This window comes from Malurus melanocephalus, unplaced genomic scaffold, assembly GCF_030028575.1.
Source record: "Malurus melanocephalus ecotype Western Australia unplaced genomic scaffold, MMel_1.1 scaffold_215, whole genome shotgun sequence".
Classification (NCBI taxonomy): Eukaryota; Metazoa; Chordata; class Aves; order Passeriformes; family Maluridae; genus Malurus; species Malurus melanocephalus.
In genome coordinates, this window is record NW_026623447.1 from 11,947 (window position 1) to 31,032 (window position 19,086).

Here is a 19,086-nt window from a genome sequence, read left to right on the forward strand (position 1 = left end):
CACATMGGTGACAAACACACAGGGTCTCGCATGCTTCAGACACACTCTGTCTCACCTGGCACCGTTCACGGACACTCGCGGGTGTCCCGTTGTCACAAATTCGGTGACTCTCATATCCGCGGCTGCCTCTCGCAGACCTACACGTGGCCATACACGAACACGGTGCACCCACGGTGGCACAGCGCCTGTCCCCCACACACGGTGTGTCCTACAAGCAGACACACAGAGGGGTGTCGAGCACACAGAGCGTCTCCTCGGAACAGCGTCTGTCACACGCGGTGTTTCTCGTGCACTCGACACACGGTGTCCCCCGCCCTGACTCTCAGGGTCACACACGGTGCCTCTCGCTGTCCCGCCGACCCGAGCGTCACACACACACACACCCCGAGCGCTCTGCGCACCCGCACGGCCTCTCCTCCCCCCGGTGCCGCCCCCTCTCCCTTTCTCCCCCGCCTCCCACCCCTCCTCCTCCCCCGGCCCTCCCGTCCCGCCTCTCCCGCCCCACCCGAGCCGGCGGTGCCCGTGGGCGCCCGGCGCCGGGCTCGCTCCGCTGCCGTACCCGCCGCGGCCCTGGGGCGGAGCGGGGCCCCCGGAGCCCAGCGGGGCGGGCGCGGAGCGGCGGCGGCTGCGGGCGCGTCCAGGAGGGATGTCGGGGACCCGCTGCCAGGCGCTGTACCCCTTCTCCGGGGAGCGGCACCAGCAGGGGCTGCGCTTCGCCGCGGGAGAGCTGATCACGGTGCTGCAGGTGCCAGACGGCGGTTGGTGGGAAGGGCAGAAGGAGGACGGGCTGCGCGGCTGGTTCCCGGCCAGCTACGTCCAGCTCCTGGAGGTAGGACCGAGATCGGGGCCGGGGCCGGGGCCGGGGCCGCGCCGAGCGGGGGCGGGAGGTGGCCGGGCCGGGGTGTCCCTCACGGGGTGCGGGGGCGCACGGAGGGCACACCCCGCTCTGCTGTGGGGACCCCCTTGGCATCGCTGTACCCCTGCCCCGGGCRGGCACCCCGAGTACCATGGGTGCTGTAACAATCTGCGGCACTCGGAGAAGGAGCCGCTTGCCCGGCCGCGCTCCAGCCCGAGCCTTTGGGACTTGTAACCATGGAGCGGCAGAGCTCAGGTGGGTGACGAGCTGCGGACTGCTCTGGATGCTTGGTTTTTTCACAATCGCTTGGTTTTTCACAATCGCACAATTCACTATTTTTCACAAATAGCAGCAGAAGTCAGTGGCTGCGGTGATGCACCCGCTGTCAGTCACTCACGAGAACCAGATGCTGGGCAAGTTCTGCTCCATCCTCTCTCCCTCACCCTCTCCCAGTCCCTCTCATTTCCTTTCACTGAACAYACCATGGCTTTATGTTGTGGAAGAGGCAATTAAGGTATAGAATCATGGAATCATAGCATGGTTTGGGTTGGAAGGGACCTTAAAGATCATCCATTACACCCACTCTGCCTTGGGCAGGGACACCTTCCACTAGACCAGGTTGCTCCAAGTCTCATCCAGCCTGACCTTGAACACTTCTAGAGATGGAGAAACCATGGTTTCACCACCCTTGCACAGGAAAATTTCTTCCTAATATCTAGTCTAAATCTGCCCTTCTGCTTGAAGCCATTCCTCCTTGCTCTGTCATTCCACGCCCCTGTCCAAAATCCCTCTCCAGTACCTGTAGGTACCAGAGGATTCTGTAAGTTCTCCATGGAGCCTTATTCTCTTCTCCCCCTCTGTTGAAGMAGTTCCCCAGCTAGCTGCAGATACCTCACTGCCATACCTGTGGCATGGCTCAGGGAGCCCCAGCAGGCTTAACACTGGTTGCACAGATCCAAAGGCCATGGACTTTCTGTCTGGATTCTGAGAAGTTCTGTCAGCTTCAGGCATTTTCAGGGCCCTGATGGCTGGGGTGACWGCTGGATTCCCACCTCAGGTCTGCTTGTGCCTGACTGTGTTTACTGATTTCTGTCCATGGAGAAAAGACCCAATGTGAATGTAAAAGATATGTCCATGAAGAATGCCTTCATAATCTCTGCCTGTGGATTCTGAAGCATCTTGTGCACCAGAGCAAGAACTTGCAAGAACGTGCCATGACTCCATCAGTCCTTTCCTCACTGGCCATGCCCTGTTTATAACTTGACCAAGGATGTGCACATGGCAGTGATCTCCGAGAGCATCTCCATGCGGTGACTGGGCTGAACCCATTAGCAGCACATTTCTTGGGTCAGCCTCTGTTTGTCCTCTAGGTTCCTAAGGGGAATTGGCCAGCCTGCTTTGCTTATATGCAAGGCAGGCAATGCCCATCCCAGGTTTTCCATGCACACCCTCCAGGGAATACAGAGAGGCAGGAAGCAGAGTACTGAGCAAAACCTGCCCGCCAGCTRCATATAGAGCAGTGTTCTGTGAGCAAAAGATTCTGTGCAAGAGGACATTCTGCYCACAGATCTGGCACTGCCTTTTCATTTCTCTTGTCCAAATAAATTAAAAAATCTATAATGTTTCCATTGACTTCCAGTTTCTTATTATTACCTGGAAAGACAAGTAAGTAGAAGCAGAGTTACCCATGTAGTGCTACAAGAGTGAGGCTAGGGATTTTCCCATGCCACTGATACACTTGGGATTTCTTTGTTAGTTTTCATTGGAGTCCTATTGTTTGTCAGTTTTGCCACCTGTAAGATCATTTTTTGAGATACATGAATATTTATGGTTACACAAATTGCTAAATGTTTACACATTTAGTAATTTTGGAATTGTCTGAGGAAAAATGTATCATGAGATGTGAAAAACACTGCTCAACAAAGGCAGTGGGGAATTCCTTCAAAATACTGTAACTTTCCTGTTATCTTCTTGGAAACCCTTCTTTGCCCATTTAAGTCTGAGCAAGTTTCACCGTGCTTGGATCAGTGTGCACAGCTGCAGAGAAATGTCCTTCTTACCCTTCGCTCATGTACCACTGACAGCTTTGATGGAGACCAGTTGTCCATGCGGCCCAGCCTCCTTTCCCTTGGGCAAACCTTCAGAAAGAAGGCAAGAAAAATGTCAAGGGCTAAGTGTATTCACTCTGGCATGTTTTCCTTTTCTCCAGAGATGGTAYCTCATAAGGACTATGAGCTGGAGTTAAAAATTATGTCAAATGAGAGCTAATTAACCAAATGCACGAGATCGCAGGTACTTGGCACACATCACAGTAGATGTGTGAGAAGAAAGCTCTCTGTGTGTGTCTGTCTCATGGCTCTATTCAGGTAGTGTTTCCCTTCTCTATAGGTAGCTTATCCCCTGTGTGGAGGTAAGAAGCTTGCTCAGGGACCTGATCTAACTGAAAGACATCACAATAGAAATACTCTCCTTCTCTGTTCTCTCACTGGAGTCCCTGCCCAGCCACACTGATATTGGAGCTGATGTCAAGGAGGTGGTCACAGTTCATGTTCATAAACATGATTCTCCTTTCTGTACCAACCTTGCATAGGCTTTGAGTGGCCCTGGCCTGCAGCTCTCAGTAAGGTTCAGTGCTTTGTCTTCAGCTGAACTTAACCACATTGTTGTTTAAAGAAGAAGGTGTTGTCTCCCTGTACCCAGTTTACTCCAGCAAGTACTTTTGTTCTCACTGGAGCCTCAAGGAGAGCTGTCTGCATTTTCTGCCACAGCAGTGACTGAACAGGCTCATGGCATTGCCCGAGACATGCCAGGGCTGGCAGGCATTTGACGTCCATGCACCCTTTCTTCTCTCAGCAAAGTCTGTCACATGGCTGGGAGATAGCAGAGGGAGGTGACCTTCTTCTGGAGCCTTAGTGACTGCCATGCACCATGTTTAGACAGGAAGGCTGGACAATCTCATTCATAGGGTTTCACATTTTCCAGCACTCGGATCTCCTCTGACAGCACTGGTTAGAATGTCTGTGCTGAGTTTGGTCCTGGGCTGAAAGAGGGAAATGAGAAGTGKGAAGAACAGCAAAGAGCGGAATCTCTCACCAGCCTTCCTTGAGCAGTGGTTGAGTGGCCAGTCTGTGGCATGCTGGTTCCTGACAGAAGAGGAGGAGTGATTGTTCCTGATGCTGTTGTTGACTTGGAAAGAGCCTGCTGTGCCAACAGCACGTGATTCTTCTCACGGGCATGTCCAGCTGTGGAGCTGCCAGCATGGATCATCCAGACTCCATCACAGCTTCAGCTGGCTTCTCCAGGAGCTRAGGACAGGGCAGGCTCTGCTGCCTTGTATGCCCTCACTGTGTGATAGCTCTTGGCTCTTGCAAAGAAAACTAGGTATTGCATGACTGCTGGGTGACCTCAACAGGCTGTAATGGCAAATGTAGAGTTGGGAAGCTCTGAGAAAACCGTGAAGGTGACTTGCAGGAAACAAAGCCCATGCCAGAGATGGGTGTTCTTGAGGGATTGTTGCCTTTGCTGCCTCCTGTGTTCTTTTGCTAGCAAAAATGTGTTTTCAATTCATTCCTCACAGAAGATCAAGGAAAGGACCAAATATGTGGTAAATGTAGGACAAGAGAGACACAGAGAGGTAAAGAGAAAAAGGCATTTGGTCTCCTTTGTTTCTTGCTCTTGTGGCTGCTGCAAGCCCACAGGGGAAGATTAGAGGGAAAGAGTGACGGCTGGAGGTTCCTGCTCAAGTCAGTGATAGAAGCAGTGAGAGCTAGAGGAGGAATGGAGGAGCTTTTGGTAAGGACAAACCAGAAACAGCCTGTCTCTCTGAGCTCTGGAGAGGATACCACTGTCATGGAGCAAAAGTGGTAGCATCAACAGAAAGRCTATCAAAAGCACAGAGCAAAGGGTCTCTGTTGGCTTCATGGTGGGATTCCCTGAGGCTAGGCTGGTTGGGGGCAGTTGAGGAAGCTGCTGTGGTCTTATTCACAGAATCACTGGACTGGAAGGGACCTTTGGAGATCAGCTAGTCTGGCTTGCCTGACTATGTCTGTCAAGTTTTGAATGTGTGCAAGGGTGGACACCACAACTGTTCTGGACAATGTATTCCAGTGTTTACCCTCACAGTTTTTTTTGGTTGTTTCCTTTAAAGGTATTTGTGTCCCTGTAAAGGGATTTTCTGTGTTTTAATTTGTGGCCATTGCATCTCATCCTTTCACTGGATATCACAGAGAACATTCAATCTATGCTTTTCTTACTGTTGCCCACAGGTTTTTATTCACATTGATAACATCCCTCTCGTCTTGATGCTAAATGGTCCCAGTTCTTTCAGCCTTTCTTCATATGACGGATGCTCCAGTCCCTTAATCATCCTTGTGCTCCATTGCTGGACTCTCCAGTATGTCCTTGTCTTCCTTATATTGGAAGACCAACTACAATTTCTTATACTGTTGTAGATAGTAGGCTAATCGAGAAATGGTCCCTGACCAGTGTTTCCTTACCTTGAGAATCCTTGGACACCAGAGGAATGCTGAAGACTGCTCTCAGATTCATGTGGTTTTGCTTTGGCTGAGCTTGATCTGTGAGCACGCAGCACCGTTCTGCAAGCTGAAGGGCTTGGGAAAGGAGGATGTTGTTGCTTGGTATCAATATCCTATTGAGTAGATACCATCAGCTTCAACCCTGACCCCTCCTTTGGTGATTAACAGCTATGGCAGCCATGGGACCTGAGAGTCAGTGATTTTCTGACCCTTTCCTCCCTCCTGTGTGATCTACATTTTTGCCTGACCTTTTGACCATTGAGCAGAGCCCTACAGGGCCCCTTGGTTCCAGACTGCCCCAGGCCCAGGTTAAGCAATTGGTCTTCCCAGCCTGGAGCAAGAGGGAATCTGCAGATGCAGGTGAGGAGGTGGGGTACACACGTATGGAGCCAGTGGAGTGTGGTGATACACTGAGGGATTTCTCAACAGCTCATGTTTTTTATCCCAAGGCTGGCTTCCTCCTCACCCCAGCTACATCAGAGATGCTTGGGATGCTGATGTGTGTGGAAAGATCTTTACAGCTCCAGACGYAAGAGCAACCTGGCACAAGGCTCAGGTGCTCCAGTGTGTGACAACCTTTATGGTGCAGGGCAGCATAGGTGTTAAGAAATTGGGGTAGTGTTGGACTTCAGAGATGTGCATTCCAGGAGGTGTTTTCATGGGACCCTCTGCAAAAGCCTCTGTTATGTCTGCTTTTTCTAGACAAGTGATTTTTGGAGGGTTGGAGAGATGTGTCATTCAGTCACATTTGCRAGTGGTTTCTTTTAAAATCTATTTTGGGCCTTCATTTTTGTATTTGTAATTAACTAGAAATCACTTATATAAGCAGCAGCAGCAGCAACATATTCAGATTTGCTGGAAATTGTCAGCACTTCTTATAGCTTCAGTCATCCCACAGATGTAAGTCTCTGTATGAAGCACAGCATGTGCTTCCAGAATGGATGGAGGTGGCTCTGGAATCTCACTGAGCGGGCTGGACTGAGTAGGACTGCGAGCTGCCATTGATCTTATCTGCACTTTCCACAGCCTGATTTATCAGAACTGKGAGGCACTTAGGAAGGAAGGAATTGTGTGCTTCTCCCAGGTGCATGCTTCACCTGCAAGTGTCAGAGAGATGGTTCATTGCTTCYACTGCTGTGTAATACTCAGTGGGTAACTCACCTCACTGAACCCAACCTGGGGCAGCTGCCACATGCTCATGGAGATGTGTAAATAGCTGAGTCTGGAGGTTGTTGCACATCCCACTGTGCATAGCATGGCATGGGCTGCTTCCTTTGTTGTGCCTGGGGAGTCATAGAGAAAAAGGATTAAAGTAATACACAGAAATTAAAATGCCATTTATTTATTTTGTAATAACAGAGAATGTGGAGAGGATTTCYGTGCCAAAGTGCTCTCTGTCATCATGGGAATCTGCATAATGTGTATGATATACTTAAAAGGGAGGATGTGTTGGTACCTGTTGCAACAGAGCTTTTCCTGATGCACAAAGGAGAATAAGGTTGTGTATGGCTGTGGGTACCTCAGCCCTGAGTTATTTGTATATGGTGTCTGTATCTCCTGCACACAGCAGTGGTGCTTTGCTTTCTCAGAAGGTTCTTCTACATCCYTGGAGTTTGGTATTTCACTCTCTCTCGTTCCCCCATCTCCCCACTCAAAAATCAGCTTAAAATAAAATTCATAAAGAGCCASAAGAACTGAGGGGATGTATGATGATCTGGAGTACAGATGTGACTGCTGCCACTGTTTTTTTTCTAAGGATATTCTGTGGAGGAAGTAATGCTCMAATCTTGGATGATAGGGAAGGAGTCTGGTCTTTAATCTGGTGTGATAAGGCTGTGGGTGCTGAACCCTTCTGTGTTTTTGGGGAGTGCATACAGTGTTGTGTTTCAGAACCTGTTCAGGGTTCACCTGATGCTGCAGGTGGAGCAGTTCAGTTACTCAACTGTGCAGCTGTTGGGCTGGAACTGGAGCTCCCTGCCCAGGGATGCTTGTGGCACCATCCTAAACATCCTGATTGTTCTGCTGCCTCTGGGAGATGGTGCTGAGAGAAGCAGCCACCATGGCTGGAGAGTGGATGGCATCTCTGTCAGCCTGTGACAGGATTCCTGTGTCCTGCCTAGGAGTGCTTGTGACACCATCCTGAGCCTTCTGGCCTTTCTGCTGTCCTGGGAGTTGGCACTGGGGCAGCAGCCACAATTGAGGTGGGGATGGCATTTCCTCAGGTATAGAAAATTGGTTTTTATTCTGTTACTGCAGAGATGGGTCCTTAATGAAGGCTAAGGGGGAGATTTGCATGGCTRTGGATGGAACCTGCTGTGGGTGTTKTCTCAGAGAAAAGGTGAARTTTTCAAAGTTTAGTGCTCACAGGTGCTGAGGCTGATCTGCTCTGCAAGATTCAACAGCAAACTTGTCCAAAGTGAGGTGTTTGTGACCCAGGGGTAACAATGAGACTCCTATAGTATTGCCTTGAAGTTTAGTTTCACAATGTCTTTTTTCTATCWCTGATTTTTTGTAACTGTATTTTTTAGAGTTGAAACTTGTGATCATCTGACCACTGATATTTCTGGCAAATGTGAATGAAATCAAATATAAAAGGGTGAGGAAATTATGTTATGCTGCCAGAAAATCACTCTTTAGTCAATGTTCTGAAGGAATTTAAAGCCCCAGGAGAATGTAAAGGAGATGTGATGCTGCAGTTCACAATCCCTCTCCTGTAGGAATCTGCTATCTGTTATCATCTAGTGATAATTGTCTCACACTGTTGAAGTTACAGATAAAAATATTAAAACTGAATAGTAGCATAAATAGCCAAAATTTGTGAAGGGAAAGGTCTCACAGATGGTTGTGGTATTTTTGTGACTCTTTGTTCCCTGCACAAGTTGGGGTGTTGCAGAAGCTGGGCTCATAGGTGCTGCTTCACACTTTAGGCCTTACAAAAATTGCATAGGGCAGAATTTTTAAAGATTATTTTCCTTTATCCTTAGCTAAAAGATGAAAAAGTGCCATGGAAAGCTTAAACTGCAGTATTTCTTATGGCCTGTGGATTACAAAAAGAGTCAAAAAACAGTTTCCCTGTGGACATCTGCCTTCTAGATGTGAAAGATTAAATGAGTTGCTGTGCACCTGCACGGTACAGTTGGATATAGAACAACCATGAAAAATGTGAATTGTTTAAAGACTCACTTGAAGTGTTTGCTTGAAGTTTCCCRAAGAATTTCCAGCTCATTCTGAGCTCTGAATGGAGCACGTGTCCTGTAGAAAAACACAAGAGGGATTTCTGCAGCAATAAACATGGGGAATTCAAGTCTCACTTTCTAGCTTGGGTGCAAAATGCACCTTCAGTGCCTTGAGTGTTGTGCCACAAACACAGGGGCTGAATGTACTACACAGTACTTTACACTGAATATRTATTTTAAAAAAACAAAGTAGGAATAATGAGAAGATGCCAGATACTTATCTTCTAAAAACAAAGCTTTGCTTTGGTGTCCAAAATGGAGAATTTGGCTCTGTAATCAAGACCAGAAAATTCTCACAGTTTTGATAGGATTTGTTTTTTTCCTACTTCTTTCACCTCTACTTGTGGGATAACAAATGACCAGGTAGAATTGACCAGTCCTTTAACTAACCAGATTAAAGGTGTGTTTCATGCTCCATAATTCTTTGTCCTCCATGGTTGCTTATGCCCATGAAGCACACTATTATCAGTAATGTGCCCCAGTACTCATTACCAGAATCTGAAGTATCAGAGTGTGTTCTCAGGACTTGGTTTTGTTATTTTGTTGACTGCTGACGCCAAGTGCTATCCCAAAGATAGGATATTGTCTGTTTTGGAGAAGCCCCATGATAGCAGCAGATAGTATCTCTCTTTGAAAATGTTTGGGATTGTAGGAGTTGTTTTCACTGTGGTCACACTACAACTCAGGGCAGCAGGGGTTTCTTGTGTTGTATATGTTCATCCTACTCCCCCATGGGCAGAGCAAAGGGAGCCAGCCACTACCAACTTGTGCCTTGGAGTATTTGTCATAATGCACTKTTATTTCTGTCTGATATCTGATGCTCCCGGGGAACACTCATTCTGGGTAGCTTTTTTAGCATCCAGCATTTCTGGGCTGTGCCTTTCTCCCTGAGTATACRTGGCAGGTTTGCTGAAAGCCTCCTAAAAGCTGGGGCTGAGGTGCAGTGTGTGCTCCGTGTGTGCTCATTTCCAGTAACCTGCACAGCTCTGCATTTGCAGACAGGGATAGAGGACCTGGGGAAACCTGAAAGCAACATAATAGAATTGGCGCTCCCCACGCTGTGCTTTGCACACTGGCATCAGTTCATGTCACTTCAAAGTGTCACTTGCCATATTTAATTATATGTCACACTCCCTTTTATTGGTATGAGCCCTTGAGTATGCAGAACAGCGTGAAACCAGGGCCAACAGTTTGCTCAGCTACCATTTTCCAAGAGCAGTGTGCTTCAACTAGTGTTTATCTTGAAAAATAAAAGTATGCTTTAGCATCCATGGAATTTTTTATGTGACCCCACTCTGTAAAACATTACCTGTGGAGAGGACCTGCTGTACAGAGTTGGTATGTGGCAGGGCTGTTGACAGTTTTGCACTGCACCTGCAGAGCWGGTGAGCAGGCTGAGGCTACAAYACGGGGYTRGGCATGGGAGARCCYCTTGCATACCTGCCATAGCTGCAGRAATGTCCTTGTGATTGAGAGAGAGAGGGGGCTGTCCACTTCCTGGGATACAGACTSCTAACAGCACTCTGCCTGCCATGTSCCCTCTCTGTACCTGCTCTGGTGACTGCCCTGGGAAGCACTGCTTTTCTAGGCAAATGGAATAGCAGAGAAAGCTTTTTGCTTGTACTAGTAATCCAGTTTTCCACWTCACACTATCAAAATAGCTTTTGTACTACCCTAGTATGTTTGTGGTTTGCTTTTTTGCTGGCGCATTCCAGAAAGGGGTGCCATGGGTTACTCAGGAGCTGCCACTCTGCATTTTGTAGAGTATATCTGGCAGCAGAACAGGCCAGTGTCTTTTAATATTCACTTTTGTCAGCATTTGTGAGCAGTCCCCTCAGTCATCATTATGAGGCACTTTGGAGTTGATTTAGGCTGACTGACTGATGACTTCAGTCACTAATCTTTGACCTCCTCAACAGGTGCAGATGCAAAGGTTGAAAATGTTTCTTTGACATCATTTGAGAACTGTCTGGCCTTTTTCCTACATTCATGGTTGGTAAGGGTAAACTGTGCAGACTGTTCTTGAGCCACAGATATTCCCACTGTGATGCTGGCAGCAAAAGCACCGTGGTCTTCCAGTGTTTGTTTGAGCATTGAATTTGTTTACTGCRCAGATCTCTCAGGGCTTTCCCAGCTCTGTGGCATTTGGAATGGCCTCCTGCACCTTGGCTGCYGCAGTCTCCAGGAGCAAATCATTCCAAGTTTAACTCCTTTGCTGGCTATCACTTCATATGYCCGTATCAATCAGTTTTGTGCCTCTCTTTGCACTGTGGAAAAAGCTCTCAATAACAGGTAATTAGAAGTATTAAGTCTTGGGAACACCTCGGGTCTTGGATCATAAAATGCATCAGACCAAGGTCCATAAGGAGGGTGTGTGATGTTCTACAGAGTGCTCTGATGAGATATTCCATGATTTTCATGGAATATCATGATGTCCCAAAGAAGGGACACAGCTGACATGAAAGCTGCAGAGGATCTGCCCAGCCCAGCTGCTGGATCCAGAGCTGGGCAGCATTGCCAAAGCAGGGGCAAACTGCAAGGCTCTAGTCCATCACGGAGAGAGAAAACAGGAGCTCATCTGGACTGGAAATGAAGTCTGGAATAATCAGGGCTGTCCTATAAGTACTGAATTTTCACGTTTGAAATGCCCTCTCACTCTCGGCAAGTCCAGCACTGGGTGAAAGGGGGAAAGGTGTGACAGTGGGGAGGGATCAGAGGCACAAAGTTAGAAGTCTCAAGCCAATCATATGATCTTCCCAAACTTGCCCCTATGTTCTACTTGGAATTATGATAAAAGCTTCCTTGAGATCTCTTAGTTCAGGGTTAAATCTAATAGTTTACTGCACCTCCAGTGTCCTTCCTGGCAGTTCAGCACTGCCTGTAGCTCCTGTTGACCACTTCACAGTCCTTCAGCCAGGGACAGGTCAAGCAAGTCTGAGATGGCTTGAGAAAAAGCCAGCAGTGGAATGGGGAGCATGGGAGRGGTTAAAGGGAAGCAGCTCCCTGGGCTGCTGGAAAACCAGCTTTTGTGGAAGACTGAGGGAAGGAACAAGGATCTTTGAGCTTGACATTGTTTAGGACCCTAGGATTCCAATTACCTCCATATGCAATATGTTGCTWTTATTCCTAGTGTATTTTGTTTCCTGTGTTGTTGCACGTTCTTTGAAGACTTACCAGAGCTCATGTAAACAATCATGTGTAACTTGAACGTATTTACAACATATTCCTCACTTTTCCTGAATTGTCTGAGGAGTGACTGGCATTATCATTTCATTGACACATAATCAAACCTTTGCAGCTGACCTTTGATTTGAAGAAGACTCACTGTTTTTGCTTCTGCTCTTTGCCTTCTGGCTTATCTCTTACTTTGAATAGTAGTCACCTCACTCCTTCATTGCTACTTTTCTCCTAAAAGTCTTCATAAAAAGGAGTTTATGCTTTCACAAGCATACTTGTGATAGTTGGTCTAACAGCAGGTATCAGCACTCCCAAGAGTACTACATGCAGATATTTGTGCCAACATTGCTACAACATTGCTATTGAGTTTATTCTGTCATTATGCTTAGTTTTACTGTGGTCATCTGTAAGAGCTTTCAGAATGTTATTTTAAATTGGCTGGCTGGATCTGCTTTGTCTTCCTGATATTTTCTAATTMATTTATTAAGCCCTTTGTTCATGTTTCCAAAATAAAACCCTGCAGTTGTGTGCTGAAGTGTTCCTCCTTGAGCCATTGCCACAAAACCACAAAACCAAACCTACTAATGCAGTACAGGACCAGTTCTAATTGCCTCAGAAGTGAAATTTGATTGTAGAAGAGGCAGAGCTGGCAAGCTTTTGGTAGTGGGGTAGGAGGAATAATTGGTACAGAAGAGTTTAGAGGAGAAAAATGGAGATGAGGAGTGACAGAGTTTGCAAGGGGCAACAGAGAATGAAGAATTAACAGTGTTTGGATTTGATACAGATATGGCAACACGCCATGTAGAAATTGCATAGAAGAGGAATTGTATTCACAARGGGTAAGCAAATGCTTAACTCAGAAAGGAACAGACAGAAACTGGTTTGATGGATGTAGTTTGTTTTGTAGTCCTGAAGAACAGTGTGCAGAATTCAGTTTAAAAATGCTGCTGAGGGCTGTGTGTGCAGCACACAGCTGAGCAGTTCCAGCTCTGCCCATGTAATGAGCTGCCTGAGCAGCAGATTAGCTTCTACTGTGYCAGCTGCTGTATAATAGGACTAATTCACTATCCAAGGCCAAGTAATCACTCTCAATAGCAAGATTTAGGGGAGAACCTACGACTTGTCTCATTGCACTGAAAACTGCTGACGATCACAGCGATAACTGAGACTAAATGAAGACTGGAAATAACCTCAGTCTGTTATGGGATGAAGAATAGAACTTCAGGTATTTCCAAAAAGAAGTTATGTTTAAATCATCTATGGATTCTTTCTGGAAAATAATTTTGCAATGAACCTGAGTCAGTGAACCCCTGTGTGSTTCCTCTGAGCTGCATTGCCTGAGGATTTGGGGACTCCCTCACTCCAGCTCCCTCCTCTGCCCTTGGTCAGCACCATTTACTAAGGCTGAATATGAATCTTTGGTGAGGGACAAAGCTTTCTCTCAGTGCTTGCCAAAAACATAATCATGGGCCAGAAACAATCTCTGGGATGGGACCATGCAAATTCCACTGTGCAACTTGCTGGCAATGTTGGAAGGGAAGAGATTTTGCTTGTGCAAATCACTGTTCCCAGCATGTTGTGATCACTRTGGCCAGTGCTCAGTGCTGCCTAATGTTCACCAAGGAGGATGCTGCCTGGCCATCACTGCAGAAGGCAGGATAGAATAGGGCATCTTCCAGTATGTCTGTGATCACCTACTCGGGAATCTTGTCAGTTTGGTGGTTGGAGTCTGCTGGAGTAGAACAGGAGGACTTCTGGCCACGTTGGAGCCCCACAGACAGGGAACCCACAGATAGAGACCACCAGCCCCAAGAGCCCATGAAAGGGGAAAGGGGCTGAGAACTGCTGAATGCCACAACTCTGGCTGCATTTTTTACTCAGTTTGGTCAGAGAACTTGATCACAGGGCTCCACCCAGTGATGCTCAGCTTTATTTATATCATGGTCTTATAAACTTGCCCTCATGCAGTTTTTTCATGTGTCACTGCAGTCTGACCTGGGGAATGCAGAGACAGTCGTCTCCCTCATCACCTCCAGGCATGGTGCTCCCTCAGCTCCCTTCTCCAGGCCAAGAGCTGCAGCACCCTTTATCTTCTGGGACAGGCTCCTACTTTGCAACCAAGCACATGATTTCAGATAYACAAATCACCTCATTATGTCATTTGCATGGGCTGTCAGTTGGGAAGTTGCCCACATTGCAGCAGTGGTGGGCTGTCTGGCTGTTGGTGTGCTTGCACATCCCAGGGCACGCTGAGATCTGGGCTGTTCGAGGCAGCAGCCAGCAGCTGCCACAGCTGCAATGGCCACAGCTCTCCTCGGGAAGGGCTCTTGTGCTCCACTGTTTTCCTGTCTGTTTGTGCTGGCTCAGTGTCTGCAGTCGGTGGGTCTCATGCCTCGCTCTAGGAATAAGTTTGCTGACTAGGAATAAACTTTTCTTTACGTGTGCCAGCATGTGTCAGATCAGGGGAGTGCTGGAGCAGTGAGCATCACTGATAAGAAGGGTACTCTGAGTGCCTGGCACTGGGCCTTGTGCATCATTGCAGCTCTTGTACTTACAGCTGATGCCCAAAAATGACTAGAAATAAAACCCCATARACTGGTTTCTGTAGAGCAGGTATTTGTTTATTGCAGCTCTGGAGGGGATCTCTCCTCCTAACCCACCTGCCCTCTCTTAAAATTGTCACTTATTTATACAGTAAGTATTGCRTAACATTATGATCATCACTATGMCCACCACCATATATGGGGATGGAAMTACATGATATCAYAGGTTTGTAAGTGCRCCTGCATCATYYTCAATTYGGTGGTCGTGKGGGTCTCCCACTAATKAGAKACCATCCTCTTCATCATGGTGGACTTTCCACCTTTRTCTTCAGAGCATGTGCAGTTGTGATGTTCATGGKTTTTTYCCAGTCCTCCAGGTCTTCATATTTCAATTTTCAACTACCTGTCTTGTGYGTCYRCTRAGTTCTCATTAGTGCTCTCTACTGTTCTTAAAACTGTCTGCYTCTAYGGAACTTTTTTTGATTTATGCTYCTTGGCAATTCTGTTTGTCCAGGCACTAATYCCCCAGCCRGATTACATCCAGCTGGTACACTGTATGTKGCTAATACACTATSAAAAAACTTAYAACAATWTWWGAAAAGGCTATTATAATRTATTGAAAGCTRTTACAKTGTATATTGATAATATRTAAAAAGCKATTACATTRTATATTGATAATAWGTWAAAAAGGTTATATAAAGTTTCAATCAATAGGCCTCATAAGCATCTTGTAATTTTGACTTAAACCATAGGTATCACAGCTAAAAGACAAAAGATTTTGGTGACACGTGGAGTGAAGCTGGCTGCACTGAACAAAGCAGCTTTTTGCTGGGCAAGATGTGAATCTCTGGAAATGCCTCTTTTGTGACTTTAGAATCAGAAATACACGAGCAGGGATGGCTGTACTCCCAGTGTTAGCACTGATCAGTGCCCTGTGTATGTGTCCCTGATGTATCCAATGGTGTTAGAGCCACCCTCCCTTCTGCTGCATTCTGCAACAGAGCTCCAGTGCCCTTGCTGGGGTCACAGCATGTGCCCTGTAAAGAGCCACTCAGGAGCTACAGCCCAGAGTCAGGCCCTGGAATGAACAAATCCCAACATTTACTTCTGTGGTAGGGAATTYGCTTTTGCTTTCAGGGCTGGATGATCCAATGTTTACCTGTGGTTAGAGGAAAGAGAGCTTGAAAACCCTTTACTCCTTCCTCCCCATTGGAGGGAAGTGTTGTGGGGAGGTTAATGTGACTGGCTGAGCTCAGGCCTTCCTCTCCCTGTGCTGAAATGGGTGGGATGTTTCTGCCTCACCACCAAGACAGAGCCTCCTGCGGTTTTCTGCTTTTTTCTTAGCTCAGAGGATTCACACTTTAACCACTGTACACCTTCATCCTCTTGGRCACACCCCACCTTTGAAGAGTCAAAATCAATCTGAGCCATTAGTCCTTTACTTGAAAATAACAGTGAYTCTGGCTATTGACCTTTGCCTTGCTCTTTGTGAGGGTTGTCTTGCTTGGGGTTCTTGTGCTGCATGTTTTGGTTCTCTGGGTGGTAACTGCTTGGGGTGCACACCTATGCTCCCACAGAGAAATGCAGCATTAGCACCGTCAGACAGCTGCCATGAGGGGTTCTGCCTGCCAGGGATGGCACTAGTCTGTTTTTAGGTCATGATTTGTCATTGTCTCTCTGTTTGGGTGGCATGCAGCTCAAAGAGCAGATGGCCGCCAACTTCTTACGGTTTCAAATGCAGCGCAGCTAAAATCCWTAAATACTTTTTCCTTGGTTTTACTAATTTTAACAATAAAGTTACAGCTTGGCTTTTGATAGCCTGTACATCTAAGATGTCTCATTCTGCTCTGTGCAGAGTAACAATTGTCCCTCTCTGTCCCATAATGTGCTGCCTTATCAGAATGTTCCCAAGGAGTACAATTGAATTACTGTTCATCACAATGTACAACACAATTTCTTCCTCTCTTGTAAGCTTTTTCTTTTATTTATGATGTTGCCTTTTTGACAACTTCCACGTTTTCTTATCAAGGTGATAAATTTATTTATAACTAAATAAAATAGACCCATTTATGAATTTATAAGTTCTTCATTGTTGTTAATTTTCCCCATTCTCAGCTGGGCTGCAGCTTCAGCAGTAATGGGGCAATATCTTCAGCACTCCAGAAAAGTGCAAGCCAGATCTGAAAGCTATTCTTGTAACACTGRTTTTGATCTCAGCCCTGTTTCCTGTTTAAAGACTTTTCTCTTTCAGTGGAAATCATTAAATATTACATTTACTACTTTTGCTCAGAGCATGCTGAGAAAATACCTTTCAGCTTTAGAGGTTCTCTCTCTCAGGAGCAACAACTAGTTACAGCGTAGTTGCAGTTCTCTATATTGCTTAGCAGTATTATTCTGAAGAAAATAATACACTGAAGTTTGCTTCCATTTTGTAGCAGAGTGTGATTAATTAGACACCAGATTTAATATGTTTAAGCATGCAAAACTACTAAAGTCAGGCCCAAACCAAGATAACCTCTCAGATCTCCCTCAAATAAAATAAGTTTTATTTTTCTTCACATGGTGAGATCCTGCAGCTGTGCAAAATTCACAAAAAAAAAATCCTTCTGTAATCCTACCAATTTTTTCCCCTTGATCCAGTCAATTACAGAAACTTGGAATGAACAATACAGGGCTGCTGTAGCAGGAGCAGCACTGCACTGCTGACCCCTCTGAAGTGCTAGAGAGGGTGGGGGACACAGACACTCATCTGTGAGGGCTGCACAGGATGTACAGTTGCCACAGGCACAGCAATCCTGCAGGTTCCAGACTGCTGGGAAATTTTGACTGTTCCAATTCTGCAATAGGCACAGAAATATTCCGTCATGTGAACAATGTTTGAGCTGTGACAGGTGAAGATTTTTGGCAACAGTGGCGAGCTGAGCTGCTGTGGCCTCCCGTTACACCCTCTTGTGCCTCTTAACCCCATCTGCACTCAGCAGCAGCTCTGTGATGGCCCTCTTGAACATCCCTCCATGCACTGGCCCAACTCTCAGCACTGATGCTTTCCTGGGGTAGCTTCTCTGGGTGGCTTGAATTCATGAGGCCACCAAGCACCACAACCTGTTCAGAGTGAATGTTGAGGATGGGCAGAGGAGCCAGATCTTGATCAGCTACCTCAGCGCCTCCCCTGGGGTTTTACCCTGTGCTTGCAGTAGCCTGGTGTGACATCTACCCTGTGCTTGCAGCAGCCTGGTCTCCAGGAATGTTGAATATGTCCTGTGCTTCTCTGGATGGGGGCTGAAGCAGTTTGAGCATACAAATCGAAAGGTTTTACAGAGCTAGACCTCAGCCTGGTCACTAACATGTAGGTGTGCTACTCAAGGAGGTTATCTCCACCTCCTGGGAGAGGTGTTCAGCCCTTCTGTACAGATGATGCAAGAGATGCTGATTTCTCCAAAGRAGATGAGCATTGGATTATGCCTAGCAGGAGTTCCCCAGAGCTCACCAGTGGAAAAACCAACTCCTGGGATGGTGGGAGTGAGGGCTCCTCCTGGCAGCCCCCATGCTKGATGGGGGCTGTGTATATTTGGTGTCTACTGGTTCATTTATAGTCTCCAGGAAAGGAGGATTGACCACCAAACTCCTGCGGCAGGTGAGCAGTTCAAGGGTAGAAACTGATAGATATGGCTTCAGTTTCTTCTTCTCTGCATGGAGTCAAGCACCACATGCTTCCACAGGGAGCRTGTGAACTGCTGTGCTGTGTTGTGACCTTCCTGCTGCCCCAGGGAGCCATCAGATGTGCCAGCACAGGGTGTCCAGGGGAATGGCAGGTTTCTCATAAGCTTCAAGGATTGCTTTTGCTATAATGTTCTAGTGTGGACAGGTGAGAAACCTTGCAGCAGGAACTTCTCAGTCTTGCACACAGTGAAGAACAAGTTCRTCCTTATTTCAAAATGACAAAATATTCACACTCCTTTATAGCGAATTGAGAAGAGAAACTTCTAAGGTCAGTCTCTCCCAATGCTTTTTCAGATGTCCAGGCTGAAGGAGCTTGGTCATCTTTTYCTCCCTGGTGATCAGACAGMACCAGCCTGCCTGACTTGCCTGCTYSTCTGAGGTCTGCAGTCCTGAGTGGAGGCAAGAATAATGAGCAGCTCTGCCTGTGGATATACTTGTGCTCAAACAGGCTTTAGGCAATTCCCACAAGGAACTGCACTGAGATGTAGATTTCATGTCTTGCCAAGCTGCTCTTCTCTTGCTAAGTCAGAGAGCAGGAGCCCGAGGGTGTTGTTACCAATCTGTAGTTTGAATCCAGCATCTGTTCCGCATTGTCCTGCTTCTTTCCTAGGCATGAGGCCAAGGTTTGGTGTCCAGGAGGTGGGACCTGCCTGCAAATGCAGGGCTGTGCTCAGGCTCCCCATTCCTTCCTCCAGAAACAAGGCTGCTGCAGCAGAGYAGGAAGGTACAAATACAATTTTTACAAGTGTGTTGGTTTTACTTGGCCCAGTTTTTGGAAGTGGGGGGAGGGGSCAAAAAGATGGCTCCTGTGAGAAGCTTCTGGAGGCTTCCACCATGTCCAGCAGAGCCAATTGCTGYTGGCTCTGAGGATGATGGACATGCCACTGACCAAACCTGGGCAATTGGAGATGGTGGTTACGCCTCTGTGAAAACATATTTAAGAAGAAATCAGAACAAAGGTAGGACACAACAGTAGTTTTGCCAGAGCAGGAGGAAGAGGCTGAGAATATGTGAGGGAT

General features: G+C 47.0%; 1 protein-coding gene across 6 annotated transcripts in view; it reads left to right on the forward strand.

Moving 5' to 3' along the window:
* The first annotated feature begins 540 nt into the window (after positions 1 to 540).
* Positions 541 to 19,086, forward strand: part of GAS7 (growth arrest specific 7) — a 104,850-nt gene continuing 86,304 nt past the window's right edge. For 2 of the 6 annotated variants that reach the window (XM_057374088.1, XM_057374089.1), the window contains exon 1: positions 541 to 829. In XM_057374088.1, the coding sequence (XP_057230071.1) occupies positions 647 to 829 (183 nt within the window). In that variant the 5' untranslated portion in view covers positions 541 to 646. The remainder of the gene's footprint in view (positions 830 to 19,086) is intronic. The other 4 variants (XM_057374086.1, XM_057374087.1, XM_057374090.1 and 1 more) reach the window with 3 other exon arrangements.